The sequence below is a fragment of the Mesocricetus auratus genome, unplaced genomic scaffold (genome assembly GCF_017639785.1).
Source record: "Mesocricetus auratus isolate SY011 unplaced genomic scaffold, BCM_Maur_2.0 Super-Scaffold_100676, whole genome shotgun sequence".
Lineage (NCBI taxonomy): Eukaryota > Metazoa > Chordata > Mammalia > Rodentia > Cricetidae > Mesocricetus > Mesocricetus auratus.
In genome coordinates, this window is record NW_024429266.1 from 107,410,737 (window position 1) to 107,428,233 (window position 17,497).

The window sequence follows — 17,497 nt, forward strand, 5'->3', positions numbered from 1 at the left end:
GGCATACAGAGTGTTATGTGTGGTGACACACATGTGTGGGGTGTACATATGTGTGCACATATGTGCACATGGGGGCCAAAAGTCAACCACTGGATTTTATCCATGATCTCTTTCTACCTTTGAAACCAGAGACTGCTGAGTCAGGATCACTTACTTGTCTCTTATGTCCTGAAGACATGGATTATGATACATGGAAGCCCACCAAACTTTTACATAGGATGCTGAGGACCCAAACTCTGGTTGGTGTTTGGAAAGCAATCTCTCCAACCTTAAGAATCTCACACGAGGTTGGAAGTAAAAATAAATGTGAAAGTCACTGTTTTTACTCACATCAAACAATAGTTAAAAATTGCTTAGTGTATGGGAAAACTACTTGCATTTCCTCTCGTAGATAAGATCAGAGTACATACTAAATGGAAGACAGACTTGAATACTAAGAACTGACACACCTCTACTTCCCTTTCTGTAATAGCTGTGTTATAGCTCCTGAGAACAATACATCAGGCCAGCATGAATGATGAGGTGAAAACTGAATAAGAGTATGCTAACACTCATTGGTAAATAGGACTTCAAGCAGGATTATCTAGCTATTCCATGTCACAATGGTCAGAAGTCATGAGACACATGACGACCTGTAGTTAGGAAAACAAAATATGGAGCCAGGCTATAGAAATCTGTCTACTAACTTCTTAGGCAAGTTATTTTACCCTTCAGTACATTCATTGGTAAAATAAGTATAATACATAGCACCTCCCCATATCATAAGTATAAGCAAAATGAAATCTGTAAATATGGTTAGCAATTTCAACAGTGCCTGGCACTAAATCCTATAAGCATTTGTCATGATCTAATTGTCTAGTAAAGTGCTTTGCAACACCCCTCAAATAAAAGGATGCCACCCATGTATGGTAGAGAAAGAAGAAAAGAAAGTTGCTCATGGGGGATGAAGTCCAGTAAAGGTCGTGGAAAACACAGATGGAGAGTTCTTACCTATAACTGAAAGGAATGCAGAATGTTCTTTACAATAAAATACAATCCATAAAAACAGAGACTGTAACATAACTAAAAACAGACATTAAAAAATGGACTTTTAATGTCTAAAACTTCAGATGAGAGATTTCAATACCTCTTTTACTATAAGGTTGTTTTTTAAAAAAAAAAAGGTAATTAATTATTCATGGAACCAATTGCACAATTTCAACAAGGTGTTTTGCTCACCTTTGTTACTGCATAATTAAACTAGCCCAGGCAGTAGTGGCCCACACCTTGAATCTCAGCACACTCTGGAGGCAGAGGCAGCCTGCCTACACAGAGAAACTATGTCTCAACAACAACAAGAGAAAAGGGGGGGCAGGGGGAGAGAACCTACAGGGACTGACATGACAGTGAAGTATAGAAAATACATGAATTGCTTTAAACGGTATTAGGTAACATGTTTAATAAATGGTTAACATTCCGGATAATGATTTATTGTCAAGTGATCAAACTTTCAATGTAAGGAATCCACCAGTCAGTTTCATGTAAGATACTACACATAATCTTGGATATTGATTAGAATTCATCATTATTGCTCATGTTCTGTTATTAGTAAATTAGCCATTATATTGAAATGTCTAGAGAGAAGATTCAGCAATGAAGAACACTGGCTGTTCTTCTGGAGGATCCTATTTCAATTCCCAGCACTCCATCCAGGTTATCTGACACCTTATTAATGGCCTCTATGGGCATCAGGCACTCACATGATGCACTTACATACATACAAGCATTACATATGAGAGAGAGAGAGGGAGGGAGGGAGGGAGAAGGGGGGTCTACTTGGCATACTCTACCTGGTCTGTATGGTTTTCTTTTTCTCTTTTTTATGCCGTCTGTCCCTTCCACTACCTTAGTTTCATCATCCACAGCTTCCCGCTCAGGACTAGATTCCGATTTTCCATCACAATCCATAAGTTCTCCTTCTGGAAAAAGTACAGGCAAAACGAAATCTATCAAATACAAAAACCTTAACCAAAAAGATAGAGGGGGAGGAGGAGGAGGGAGAGGAGGAGGAGAAAAAGATCACCAAGCCATTCCAATTCCGTGTGCCTAAAGAGTATGAGAAGTTAAGAGAGAATGGTAAGTACCCCAGGGAGGATGAGAAACAAAGCTCAAAAAGAAACCTATAAATCGATTTTTCAAGCAATCTTGTCTTTAACATCAAGATAAGATCCAAGATTTACCTATTTTAGCCATTAATATGATTTCCAACATTATTATACAATACACATTAGATAAATATTACTGAATGATAAAACATGGCGGGAAAATTACTATGGCTTTATTTCTGAGTCAGCTGAAAATAATCACTCCAAAATAAAGACACAAAAAGTGACCATTCTTGGAAATAAATAAAGCTACCCGGTCTGATATTTAATGCAGCTACTAAAATTATTTTGTGGCCACACAAGTTGAGATACAGAAAAAATTTATGGGGCATTGGTGGCACATGCCTTTAATCCCAGCACTCAGGAGGCAGAAGCAGGTGTTATCTCTGTGAGTTCGAGAACAGCTGGAGCTAGTTCCAGGAGACCCTCCAAAGCCACAAAGAAACCCTGTCTCAAAAAACCAAATTTATGCATTTACCAAGATTACAGGAGGGCTTAGGATGATATTCCAGCAAACTGAAGTGAATAACTCTGAATGTCCTTACTTTAAGCTTTACTAACACAATGCTCTTAGAGATTTGGATCACAAAAGTGTTTCAATACAAAAAAATGTGCAAATGCAAGTCTAAGAGTATCACTCAAAGAAGGGAAGTATCCTCTCAAGAGGTACCTTAAACAGCATAACTAACCCTTACAAATATATAGCTTTCAAAAGATATTTTATACACTAAATCTTGCACATGTGTCCGAAGGAAATTAAATGAGTATTACCTCGACTATCATCCATTTCACCATCTCTTGAATGCTCTGACTGGATGTCTGGAGGGGTCTGAAGGACAGCCACACTATTCTGATTTATAATCTTCAATTTCAATTTTGGTTTTGTCCGTTTTCTTCTTGGAACTGTAACAGTGAGGCTCTGTAACTGAGTCATCCCTGATTCAGTCAAACATACACCATCCTGGGTATATGTCTTAGGTGGATCTAAAATTACAAAAACCCAACAATACAGAGTTAAGCTTTCACTTGAAATTGACTGATAAGTTGATTAATATACCAAAATCTACATGGCAAGAAATTACAACTACACATCCATTTAGCAAGTATCTACAAAATGCATAAACTGATGATGTTCAATTAACACAGAAAACAGGTAGAAATTGTGTAAAGATCTAACACCATGAAGGACAACAATACACATAGATGAAAAAGTCATAAGGAAGACACTATTTTCTATGTTAGCTAAAAAATTAATAATAAGATCATAAATTCTGCAGACTCAAACCTTTAATGTGGAAATTTGTTTATTAAAACAATTCCAATACAATTCAAATGTTTTTATCAGAAATGTCATTATCAGAAAAAGAATATAACATAAAAACTGAATGCTTACATAAGTAGGATTAAGTAGGCTTTCTTTTTCTCCTGACAACTAAGTCAACACAGTACCCAACTGAAGTCAACTCAAGAAGGATACAAATAATTAATCCAAAGAGCTTTTATTTTCACTATTTTCTAAAATTCATAGGAATACTATTTCAGAGAAATGAGATAATATGATTTTATACAGTACTTCTAGAAATTAATATCAAATAATGCACTTAATTTCATATAAGCATCAAGCCAGTTATTTAAGAATCAAGTATATCCTTTTTCTGAGAGAAAACCATTTCAAGTTTTACCTAGCTCTTTGACTTTCGTGACAACCTGTGCCACAAGTGAGGAGTCACAGCAGTCTGAGGAAGGCACTGAAAAGAGAAATAACAACTCAGGCAATGTCTGTCAATGTGTCATTCATCAAATATGTGACTACTGTTGGATGCTGATTTGGGGGAGGGGTGCATTGCCTTGTACCTGCCAGTCAAGTGCTTTATCCATGTGCTCCATCCCAACCCCAAAAGCAGTTTTTAGCTTTTCAAGGGGATTGCTTCACTGAATTTGTTTTTTGTTTTTGGTTTTTTGGGGGGAAGGAGGATATGAGGTCTCATTTACACAGCTGAGCCTGACCTGACATACACCATGTAATAAAGGCTGGCTCAGCTTCTCTTTCCTGTTGCCTCAGCTTCCCCAAGTGTTAGGATTATTGGTGCCTGATACTATACTCAGTTTCCAAAACAAAACTAGGAATAGAAGAAAATCAGCAAGCAGATAATAAGGGATGTCTGAATACAAGGTTAAGCCTTGAGAACAAAATTATATCTAACAAGATATGCTTCATTTTCTCTCTTTATATAGACCATTTTAACAAAATTAGGATTGGAAAGCGTATTACAGCACAAAAGAACTTCTATTTTCACAAATCAAGGAGTCATAAGGAAACACAAATTCATAGTTTATACTGTTCTCTTACCATTTAATGCAGGCATATAGGGTCTGCACATACTACAATCAAAACCAATGTCTGCTACATTTTCTACTTCCTCCTCGGTATTTAAGTTTTGACAAACTGCATGCATCCACCTAAAAAGATCACATTTATACATTTAAATGAATTGAATATTCTAGAAATTTGACAGTCCTCAAACTTAAAAGCCCAAGACTCAAATTTCTTAAGTCTTTTCCCCTATTTCTATTTAACCCATAATAACCTTCCTTGTGCTGAGAAGCCAAGAAAAGGAATGAGAATACTAAGAAAAAGCAAATATACATTGTTAGAAGGACAGTTATCACTTACGATTCCATGCTGAGAAATAAACATAGCAATGAAGCTACCGAGGTCAAGCAGGAATTCAAAAAGAGCACAAATAGAACTGTATTTATGTATATGTGCCGCCTTCTGCACCCAACTAGGAACAGAAATGTGTGTGTCAAGTGATGATGACCTGGCTTTAAAGCAGTTTGTCAGTAGAGTGCTACAAAAAGTATTTAAAATGATTACTGCACCACTGATGAATTAAAACTAGCACTGTGCATACAGTGATGAACTGCCAACAGTATTGAAACAAAGGAAGCACGATGCATTTTGAAGGCACACATACTAGTTTGGAAGATCAAAGGTTTTACCTAATATCTAGAGCTTTGGGGGGGGGGGGGGGAGCTAGAGAGGGAGGGTAACTTTCAGAATCTACCATAAGAGAATGTATATATGCAAGCACCAATTATGCATCTCATTTCAACACACTGATTAAACCATCAGAAAGTCCCCAATGGAAAACCTTAAGTATCTAAATTTGAAATTTTTAAGGCTGGATAGTAATTTTCAGATAAAAAGGCGCAGTACCTGTCACATTGTCTGCACTGCAGAATGAGGTCTTCTTCTCTGTAATTTCGATAGCAGATAGGGCAGGAGGACAAGCTGGCACATGGAGCACACTGTGTGTAATTGTTTTGCCACTCACATCTCAGACCTGCAGATGTTGCACCACAGTGTCTACACCAGACACACCTGAAACCCAAATCCCCCACAAAAGTCTCAAGTTTATTTTTTATATTCAATCGTGACATGTGCACAGAATGAGAGGACATAGTTTTACAAATGTGGATATTTTGCTGCTTAGTAATACGTATCATGGCAAATGCCTATGAGTAAGCATACAGAACTAACTTATAAGACCAACAAACTTGAAAGACTAACAAGGCAACATAAATTTTAGGGTACCATTTGCATTTCCAGCCTCCTTTGGGAACTGTCTGCAATGGAGGGTCTAGGCAGTAGGTATGATAGCTTATGTCACAGTCATCACACAGCAAGAGTCTTCCTGGGTCAGTCGCCTTCCCACAGGCCTCACACACTGTGCACTCCAGACATCTCCAACCTTTGCTAAGAACCACTTTACTGATCTGGAAACAAAAGAAATCATGACTTATTTAAGTTAAAAATCATTGGTCTAAACAGTACAGTACATATATAAAGAACAGACAGACAGAGCAGGTAAGAGGAACGGTGGCACTACTCAGGAAGACACACTTGCCTGCTTTTAGGAGCCCACCTGGATAGCACAAGTGATGCATGTTTTAACACCATTTGATTCTATGTAACAATTCTGTGCTCCACACTTAATCCCATTATTTTTACTCGGCTGGTGACTGAATATTAAAGCTGACAAAGCTGGTCTACTACTATTGAAAGATTTGAAACTTCATTAACAAATCTCTATGTATGACATTTCTATGAATTCATGCTTCTGAAATTTGTGGACACAGTATGGGAAGAAAATACCACATAAAAATACTAACTTCTCAGTGACATTTTATACTCTTTCAGGCCATGAAGCTGAGGCTGATAGGACTCACCGTTACTCAGTTTTTATGTTTCAAATGCATGAGTTGGCAGGAGTTTTGAGAGTCACTACCTCCCTATAAAAATCCTCAAACAAGCTACACCATGGAGAATTCAGAATCAACTTGTGAAAGATCTTGAAATGCAGTAAAGGTATATAGTGAAAACTCACATCATGAGGAATGAAAAATCCTCAAAGCTATTGGGGATGAAACTTAATTGAGTTAAAAGTAACAACTATCCATAAGAATATCTTATTTGTTACAAAAGTTCAAAGGTGCATAAACAAAACATAAATAAAATAGAACAGTAATGTCCACATTACAGAAGACAGGATCTGTGCAAACCACAATACATAACCTAGCAAAGTGAGTCATTAAGTAAAAAAGCAGAAAGAAAGTCACTTACATACACATGAATTAGAAATTCACCTCCTGCATATTCCTAAAGTTCATTTAGAAATATATGGGATGAAGTAAGGACATAACCCAACAAAAGGCCACAAAACTGTGTACTGCGACCTTAAGGATGTGCAAAACAGACGCTGTGGACACAGGTTAGAGCAAGGCAGTACAACACCACCCCAGAAAACCAGTATTTGAATAAGCCAAGCAGTGGGCTAAAAACCAACAATCAAGTAAGAATGGAGAGTGACTTATGAGTATACCCTTCTTGCTATTAAAAATTACAGAAGACAAAAGTCACAGTTCATTGCTTAGATCTACAGTGAACACTGACTGCATCATCACACCAGTATTTTTCTGATTTAGCTGCAGTGAGAGTGTACAATGAAAATGTAATAGGAAAGCAAGAATTGTATGTTCAAAGATGAACCTGCATTTGATTATTCAGAATAGTGAGTCAGCAATGGCAGACACGGATAAAACAGTGGCACCAACTTATTACTAAGAACTATAGAACTCTCCACAAAAGGCTTGAAAAGAGAAAGTGTATGCTGTAGATGTAGAGCTAAATAAGACTGGGGCTCTGATGTTTAAGCAAGTCTACTTATTACTTTGATTAGCACATTGATTTCTTTTAAATGTCTGAAATTAACTAATTATACCAGATTATTTACCAAGTGAAGACCCTGGAATGAAAGGAGAGTGAAATAATACAGTAAATAGCATGCTGCTCTGCAAGTTTACAGGCAGTGAATATTTAAGATTTTGTGGGCCCTGTGATCTACTGCTACTACATAATTCTGCAACTTCTGGAGGGGAGGGAGACCCACTATAAACATGCATAACCAAAGAGCACTGCTATGTTTTAATAAAGGTGTATGTGCAAATTAGGCAATTGCCTACAATGTGCCAATCTCTAACTTACACAAACAAGTGTGAGATAGAGAATGTGCAAGAATTTGATGTAATTTAGCAGAGTGCATTAAAATGTAGATCATAAAAAATAAGAATATGGCCTCTGAGAGAGGAAGGAATTATGAGGCTGAATCTTGTGATACTTTGCTGATAGACAATGTTTAAGCCACCTAGAGAGAAAGGATGATGGTTTAACAGTTTTACTGAGTTTTTAATCAGTCTAAGAGTTCAGAAAATTAAGACAACAAGAATTCTTAGGATAGACTATGGAAAAGTAAAACGCCATAAAGAATAAGTGCTATAGAAGAATCCAACAAAGATTTTAACTGAACACCAACCTTACACACGTATGAAGGAAAGAACACCTACTGCAAATTTGGAAGCACAAAAATGTTCAAAGTTCACCAAAGGCTGAAAAAAGTACATCCCAACCAATTAAGAGTGTAAAGACACTGGTGACCAGGAGATAGTTTACAGTCCTGAGTCCACAGACAGGAGGACTATTGCTAGAGAAGCAACACCATGTGCTCCTGAGGTTAGAATGATGTGTTTTCATACACTGATGTTGCTAAGGGCTAATTTGTTTGCTGCAGCTTAACTTACTTACGGTTGTACAGTATTTTAGAGACTGTATGACATAGTGACATTACTATATGGACATAATACAAGTGATGCTTCTATTTTCTTGTATTTCACTAATCCCACATCTGACAGAGGGTTGATCTCCAAAATTTACAAAGAACTCAAGAAGCAAGTCTCCAAAACACCAAAGGACCCTATTAAAAAGTGGGCTGCAGAACTAAATAGAGAGTTTTCAATAGAGGAGTCTAAAATGGCTGAGAGGCACTTGAGAAAGTGCTCAACATCCTTAGCCATCCGGGAAATGCAAATCAAAACAACTCTCAGATACCATCTCACCCCTGTCAGAATGGCTAAAATCAAAAACACCAATGACAATTTATGCTGGAGAGGATGTGGTGAAAGGGGGACACTCCTCCATTGCTGGTGGGAGTGCCAACTGGTTCAGCCACTTTGGAAATCAGTGTGGAGATTCCTCAGAAAAATGGGAATAAACCTACCACAAGACCCAGCAACTCCACTCTTAGGCATATATCCAAAAGATGCCCATTCATACAACAAAGATGTCTGTTCCACTATGTTCATAGCAGCGTTATTTGTAATTGCCAGAACGTGGAAGCAACCTAGATGTCCCTCACCTGAAGAGTGGATAGAGAAAATGTGGTACATCTACACAATGGAGTACTATTCAGCAGAAAAAAATAATGGAATCATGAGATTCGCAGGCAAATGGATGACACTAGAAGAAACCATCCTGAGTGAGGTTACCCAGTCACAAAAAGAGAAACATGGCATGTACTCTCTCATATATGGATTTTAGACATAGATCTGGGGAGTGCCAGCCTACAATCCTATGGCAAGAGAGTCTGGGAAACAGAAACTTTATTTAGTGGCTGATCGAAAAAGAGGCAGACTCCCTTGGTTAAGTACTGAGCTGAACTCAAGAAAGCCAGTATCAGAGAGGGAGGACTGATGATCAAAGGGATTAAGACTGGGCTAGTTTAACCCCCAGAAACAGCTGACCAGACAAAGGTTAACTCTTGAATCCCAGGCATTAGCCTGGGAAGCCAGCATGGGACTGATCAAGACCCCCTGAATCTGGGTGTCAGTGAAGAGGCCTAGGGAATCTATTGAGCCTTGGGCAGCAGATCAGTACCCATCCCAAGTATACACACGGACTTTGGACTCCCATAGAACAATGTGAGGTGCACTCTCACCCTGAACTCTTGGGGAAGGGTCTAGGCCCTGCCCTATATGAAATGACACACTATGCACACCCCCAGGGAGGGCCGGGGGGGGGAGGGGAGGGAGGGCACGGGAGGAAGGGAGGGAATGGGAGAGGGACCTGGAACTGACTTGTGAAGCAACCTTGATTCTTATCTAAATTTAAACTGGAAAATAAAATTTAAAAAAAATGTTTAAAAAAATATGTATATGAGGCTTGGTAATGTGTTTCAGCAGATAGAAGCACATACTATACAAGCCTAATTGAAAAAAAAAAAAAAAAAAGGAATCATGTTCAACAACCTTAAATAGTATTTCAAAGCTAAATCACAAAATATTTAGAATATAAAGACACAATGAAGAAATACTGTTTCTTCTATACATGTATAGTTTTACTTGAGATTTAAAATTTTCATTACTATTTATTGTGTTTGTCTGTGTTCACAATGGAGAGGTGATTGCCACTGCATGTGGAGTTCAGCTCTCTCCTTACACAATTACCTGCTGAGCATCTCACTGGCCAAAGGCAGGAATCTTTTTTTTAAAGCATGGTACTATGAGCAACAAATCAAGAATGACTGTATATATTAAGTGTAATAGTCTTCCAGTTTAGATAAATTACAATATTTCACTTTGAGCCGCAAATGCACAAGATCAAGTATGACTTTAGCAAAAATAAATAAATAAATACAATGCTAGTACAGATATAACACTAAGCATTTTGTGGGGATACATTGATGCTTTGTTTACCGTACCATCATCATCTTGCATAAACAATGGCAGCACACAGTGGTGGTGATGGAGGACAAAGACCACATTAAGTTTAGATTAATAGCCAAGAAGTTAAGTTTCACGCTTATCCCATGTGTTATGGCAGAACTGTAAAATGTTGTGCAGTACACAGAAGGACCCCATATCTACAGCTGGAAACTGATACTTCCATCAAGCAACTGTTACTCTATTCAAAAACCCGTATACACAATTCATTTCATTCAGAGGCACTCTGTGTGTGTGTGTGTGTGTGCGCGCGCGCACATATGGTTGCCACATAAAATGTTCTTAATATCTAATCTGAAATGCTTGCAGCTAAGAGTTACGTTTTTATGCCTTTTTCAATACAGTGGAAAGATAATTTGCACAATCTAAGACCATAGATTGATTTTTAGTAGATAATTTACTACAGTAACACTTAAAAATATTCAAAAATTTAAAACATTGCCGCATACATATGCATAAGGGTAACAAATATTTGATTTAAATATTACCATTTTATGAATAAGGCACAAGATGAGTAAGGTACATGAGAACTGAGAGAACCTTATTAGTGCTCAAACAAAATCAAGATACATGTGCATTTGTTGGGACTAGTGAGATAGCTTGGAGAGCAAGTCTGATATTCTAAATGGATCCCCAGAACCCACATATATGGTGGAGAGAACCAACTCCCAAAAGCTGTCCTCTGACTTCCAGAAGCACACTCGCACGCACCCACACTCTCACACTTAAAATAAATAAATAAATAGGTCCTATATTACGGATCCTTTTGTTAACTCATTTAACTTAAGCACATTACCTTAATACTGACACAATATGGATGGTAACACTGACCACACTGTGAACAGGCAAGTAATCTTCCCTCTGCTCCTTGCCCGAAACTGCCACAAACTACACACATATCCTGAAAAGTAACAACATAGAAAGCTATTTTAAATTGCAGATAAATTTAAGAATACATGGATTTTAAAAATATATTCTTAATTACCATAGTACTATAGCCTAACTGGATGATATCTAAGCAGTTGGCACAGATTAAAATGGGGAAGAATAGAAGATTAAGTTCAAACCTGATGCAAAGTGAACTTGTCACTACTAGAAAACAATACAACTGTATTGTGCATAGAGTTTTCTTCCTCATCTTTATTTGATGAAACATCTGCAGCAGACACCTACAAAAAGCAAAAACACCAAATATCAACATGTTACTTACATGTACTACACTAACTCTGAATTTGTTCTTATCTGAAATACAATTTTTGTCTGAGTCTAGATCAACAAGTCTAAATAAAATAAATAAAAAATACTTTTAATCATAGTCAGGCATGATGGTGCACACCAATAATCACAGCACTCAGACTCAGAAAGCTGAGGCTTGCAGGAAGTTGGTAAGTTTGAGGCCAGCCTGGCTATATAGAATTAAAACGTCATGATTTTTTTTTCAATTCACTGAGTGCTTACTTAGATATGTAAACGCCAAGGATGAGGACAAATGAAAACCTCAAAGCTGGTCTTTAGTAATACTTAATTATCCAAAAATTCTAATCAAAAACTATAAAATTATAGCATGTATAAGTATGTGCATATCACTTTTTGTCACACTCAAGAACTGCAATGTGATTAGTTGAAACTAGTATATAATATAATACACACAGCAGTCATCAAAGACTCAATACCAAACTCAGAATATAAAAATAGCTTATTATCAACTATGTACATTACATGGGGAAATGGTAATGAGATGAAAATAGGCATTATAAGACAGAATAAAATTAACTTTGTTTCACTATAACTTTTAAAAAATGAGTCCCAGGAAGTTTTAAACTGCCTATTTGGTTCCTATTCATTTCTACTAAATGGCACCACTTTAGAATATTATGATTAGCTTAACAAAATGTCAGTATTAGCAGAACAATTATCAACCATGTGTGCGCATTGCTGAACTTGATACGTTTTCCCAAACCAACTAGGCACCAATTGTATTCTTATTACACATCCTGCCCATACGAAACTTCTGAATTAGACAAAGAGGCCAGTACTGTTTCTTTAAAAAATTAGGGCCTACAGGGAACATATTACAGTCAATTTAAAGTCATAAAAACTTTTGATGACTACAAGCAACTTAAAATATTTAACCTGGAAATGTGACCAAAGGACAAATATGTAAACAGGCACCAAACCTGCATCAATCTCCCAAGTTCTAAGACCACAGGAATGAAACTGAGATCAGTCCTGTTTGAGGAGAAAATTAGGAGCTTAGGCTGGGGAACCAGAGGGACTTCAGAGCATCCTGGTGAAACTTTAACAAATGAGTGTCTTCACTACCTTGATTATACTATGGTTTCAGGGTCCCACTGTGCAGCCTTTGCTAGCCTGGATCTTCCTCTGTAGACCAAGGAAGACTCAAATTCACCGAGATCCACCTGCCTGAGCCTGTGTGAGTCACCCTGCCCAGAAACAAATTAGTTTTCATCACTCCCTCTCCCTCACTCCCCTTCCCAGAAAGGGTTTCTCTGTGTATCCCTGGCTGTTGTAGACCAGGATGGCCTTGAACTCAAAGATCCACGTGACTTGCCCTGATGAGTGCTGAGATTAAAGGCATACACCATCACTGTGCAGCTCAAATAGATTTTTTTCAATGAATATCTACAGGAAACCTCAAAATGTGCCAATCAGTAAGCATTTACTAATTCAAAATAGACATCATTGAAATATATACTAAGCTACAACATTTCTGCACATACATGCAAAAAAATAGGCATACACATGAAATGAAATAAATATATCCTTAAAAGTATAATTCAATAATAGTATATTTTTAATAAAATAAAACACACTGTAAATTCTCTCTTGTAGAGGTTGGCATAAGAAGATGTCAAAGAAAAAAGGAAAAAAAGATGACAAATCAGAAAATAAAACCACCTGAGCAGACTTACAAAAGAAGAAGTCCACAAGCATCAAGCAGAAACATAGTAAAATGTAAAGGGATGAGACTATTCCTGGGACTCTCAGGATGACAACAACTTGCTACAAACCAGAGCATCACCATTAACTGCTACTGGGATAACAAGAATGTAAGTCTCACCCCAGGTAATACAACAGCTCCGATTCCACTCTTAAGTTTAGACCTGCCTCTGCCACCTCGTCCTGATAGTCCTGCACCACGAGGTCTCCTCTTCCCTGGGAATCCAGACCCTCGACCCTACGTAACAGATAAGAATGACTTAACATTCAATAAAAGCCCAAAAGAATTTTTAAATCCAGATGTCAGTGAAATAAGACATTTTATTACAAATATTCATCTTTTTTTATAATGGATAATACATATTAAAAGACCAAACTCACTATTTGCATCTTTAAATATGAGTCCAAAATTTACAAATGAACCTTCTTAAAATTTTGGAATCCAATGCTGGCTCGATTATCATGTGTGCTTCCCATCAACAGCCTTGACACTAATTTTGACTGCCTACATCTTTATTCTAGGTGTCTAGAGCAACTTGACCCAATAGACATTCCTTTATGCACAGACTATCTTCCACACAAGACAGAAGTCAAAGAAAAACTCTCCTCTTGGAGATGACAGTAGCAGGAACATTTATTGGGCACTAAGTATACACTGATCAGAGAAATTTTTCCTCTTAACAAACTCACAGAGTATATTCACTTTAGCGATAATTGTACTGAGGATAAAAAGCATCAGTGACTTCTCTAAGGTCAATGAGCTAGAAAGTGGTCTATAGTCCCTGATTTTTAGTCACTATTCTGAAATATTACAAGGCAGCAAAATTAATTTTTACTAGTGTGAAGCGGCATTCTTTGTGTCGTGAAAATATAATCAGTATTTTTATTACTGAAAAGCTGTAATACAAATTGAACATACCTAATTCATGCTAACAGATTATTTAAAGTTGCTTGAAGATTTTATTAAAACTGACATATAATTAAAAATAATGTTTGAAATGGGAAAAACTAACTTAAGTAAATTATCACTAACATAAGAAAAAATACTATAGGAAAATATGTTAAATTCCCTGAGATCTTAAGTTAATAGGTACCAACCAAGATCAGAGCCCTGACCTCACCTTGGTTATATTTAAAATTATGTATTACTGAGAAAAAAATCATCTTATAATAAATAGTATATATGTAGTTAGTCAGAAACATTTTGTTCCTTATAACAAATGGAAAGTATGGCACACCTTTACCTGATACCCTTCATGAGCTGAGATCACTGTCTACTGAGCAGAATAGGCATGGGGGTCAAAGTACTGTTTTTTACGTTAGGAGGAAAAAAAAAAACACTTCATGAACAAAGGGAAAGGGGATTTGTATTTTCCCCATTGTTTGCAATAAATAAAATTTCGAACTCCACACTATATTTCCTTGTCCTCTCTCACCCTGTTTCTTTAGGTCCCTTGGGAGGTCTTCAGCTCTGAACAAGAGACAGACAGGGTGGGACTGCACTAGGCAGCTTGTTTTCAGCAGGAATCAAAGAATGTGTGGGGAAGAGTTAAAGCAGCAATTAAAAATCAGGATTACAGTAATCTCTCAGTTAATTTTTGTAACATCCATTGGTACAGAATAAAATTTTGTGAAAATTGGTGCCATTTGCATCAAAGAGTCATGCTTTACACTCTTAAATATTTAAACCTGGGTTTGGTGGCACTTGACTGTAAACCCAACACTTAGGGGTCTGAGGTAGAAGGATTTGAATTGGTTTCAAGGATAGCCTGGGCTACATAATGAGATCAATTTCTAATGAACCAATTAATTCATTGAAATCAATAAGCTAAAATTATTCCATTATTACCTTGGATGATTACAATTATCTGAATGAACATAAATGTGCCCTTCCAATTGTAATAGAAATTAAGAAAATATACTCTGAAAGTCTTCTGAAATCTTCACCAATCTACCTTAAGTAGTTCTAATTTGGAAACATACTAAATATAGAAGATGAAGGAAATTACCTTCTTCGGTCAATAAAGTATTTTGACTTTATAGATGCTTATTTTTTGAACTTTTCTCCTTTAAACTGTATCTGACTACTTAATGTAAGAACTGAGAGAGCATGACATGGGAACACTCTGTGACTATGAGACTGTGAGGTAAACACAAACAATGAAACTTCCTGACATGGTAGTATATTTCCTCTGTCTATGTGTAATCAACTAAATTGGTCTATGTGACAACAATTTTCCCTCCAAAGAAATACTCATAACAAGAGAAAATCAGTCAGAAACAAAATGTATCCTTATAATACTCCAATTTATCTTCCTCCTTATCTAGATCTTTAAGTGAAACAAATTATAAGGCAAGTTTTCAGATTTAAAAAGTGGCTCTGAAAGCAGAAGCTAGAAAACTTCAATTCTTAATATCTAATAGAACTAAACAAACAAGAAAGAAATGATACATGAATGTAAATGCAAGTTTATTTACCACTTTGATGCTCCAAATGGCACTGCCAGAAAGTTGCCTGGGTTTAAAAATTTCCCGGCCTTCTGAAATGTCTGGGGACCAGGAAGGTGGGCTCACTGTATTATGGTTACTCCAAGCCCCCTAGGATATGGCAGGTGAGAAAATAGATGTATAAAACTCAGCAACATAAAAGATCAAAGCCAGCAACTAAGGAATTTTAGAACAGCAAAAGCAAATGCAAACGTATGGAAAATTAGGACAAATTGCTTCAAGTTTAGGAAAATAAACATATCAACTAAAGAAAACTTAAATATTTCCAGGTATAATTTAAAGGAAATTTCTAAGTAGAAACATCAATAAAATGTAATAAAAATCAAGGTTTATATAACACCAGCACTGATTCAAGAACCCTAATTACATTACAAAATAAAACTAAAAGTCAGTCAAAGAATTAACACTAGAAGAAAGCTATTCAGGGATTATATTAATTAATCTAACAAGTATATTATTAAAAGGGGGGATGGACAATGTTTAAGAGTGCTCTATTCGCTGGTATAAACACCAAAACCAGATGATTTTTTATTGATGGGAATGACATCTTACAATTGTACCCGAGGAGCTAATTTGAATAGCTAAGAGATTAAAGCAAATTGTCCTAAATTTGCAAATTAAAATGGCTAAGGTGCTAATATGCAAGAATGGTGTCTCATTAAAATAGGTAAAATAAAATTAAGACATCTAGGCATCTCACTTCCAAGTAACCACATTCAGCAATCTCATCAAATCTGACAAAGACACTAAAGAGCAAGTTTGTTCCACCAAGGCAATTCTTTAAAGAAAAACAGAACAAATGTCAAACAACAAAGAACCTATTTTGAATCAGGCAATTTAAGAATAATTGTAAGCAATTATTTTACCAATTAAATGACAAATCTTAAAACAAGGTATATTGTACTTACCAGGTTTCTAAATCATCAAACTAGGAAGAGTCCCAGTACTAACAAAAATGAAATCAGCAGTACAGCATGACCACCAACCCACACTGACAAGACAGTTGATAAAGTTTGGAAGGAAAAGAAAAGTTAAGAAACACAAAGGAGAAAGTAATTCTACTTCTAACTCATAACTAAAAAGCTATAGTAAAGACCAGCAATCCATCACCAGCCACTCTGTTTTACTGTCTAGATGATTCTTAAGTTTTCTCTCTGCCATCAATTCCCTAACAACACTTTACCCAAGCTCTGTGACTTCTCTCAGTACACAAGCCTGCTCTACCCCACTTCCCATGGCATATGTGTCTGTACTATCTTCCCTGTACTAGTCAAGGAGTTCTATTAACCTCCGTGTTGCCAGAAGTCCATTGTCTGCACTCATTTTACTCAAGACAGTTTTGTTGATCTGGTGGTAGCACACCTCCTGATGATTTTTCTCCATTTCCTATGAAAGTTCTTCCATTGACTCCTGAAGCCCGAGTCATAAACAGTGAAGGCTTGAAATGCCATCATGGGAACAGTTGTCTTCTACTTTCAGTTTCTAGTTCTTAACCTTTTCTAACATCTCGAAGAAGTGTGATTTTTTTCCCAATTTCCTTAATACATACATCTTGTTCTACAATTCTTCTGTGGAGGTTTGAATGAATGGGAATGGTTCCCACAAAGATTTATGTTTGAACACTTGGTACCCAGTTGTTGAAAGTTTTGGGGAGGGATCAGGAAATGTGACCTTCTTGGAGGCAAGATTTGCACCATCCCCAGTATGCTCTCTCTGACTCAGCTTGAGGGTTAAGCTGTGAGCTCTCAGCTATTGCCCCAATGCTA

The 17,497-nt window shown here is 36.7% G+C and overlaps 1 protein-coding gene across 13 annotated transcripts in view; it reads right to left on the minus strand.

The window, feature by feature from the left end:
- Kmt2c (lysine methyltransferase 2C) overlaps positions 1 to 17,497 on the minus strand; it is a 191,967-nt gene that overhangs the window by 68,369 nt on the left and 106,101 nt on the right. For 11 of the 13 annotated variants that reach the window (XM_040739277.1, XM_040739283.1, XM_040739278.1 and 8 more), the window contains 10 exons: positions 15,702 to 15,821; positions 13,345 to 13,461; positions 11,330 to 11,431; positions 11,059 to 11,163; positions 5,743 to 5,924; positions 5,365 to 5,529; positions 4,495 to 4,604; positions 3,827 to 3,892; positions 2,916 to 3,128; positions 1,830 to 1,958 (listed from right to left, as the gene is read on the minus strand). In XM_040739277.1, coding sequence (XP_040595211.1) covers positions 1,830 to 1,958; positions 2,916 to 3,128; positions 3,827 to 3,892; positions 4,495 to 4,604; positions 5,365 to 5,529; positions 5,743 to 5,924; positions 11,059 to 11,163; positions 11,330 to 11,431; positions 13,345 to 13,461; positions 15,702 to 15,821 — 1,309 coding nt within the window. The remainder of the gene's footprint in view (positions 1 to 1,829; positions 1,959 to 2,915; positions 3,129 to 3,826; positions 3,893 to 4,494; positions 4,605 to 5,364; positions 5,530 to 5,742; positions 5,925 to 11,058; positions 11,164 to 11,329; positions 11,432 to 13,344; positions 13,462 to 15,701; positions 15,822 to 17,497) is intronic. The other 2 variants (XM_040739285.1, XM_040739286.1) reach the window with 2 other exon arrangements.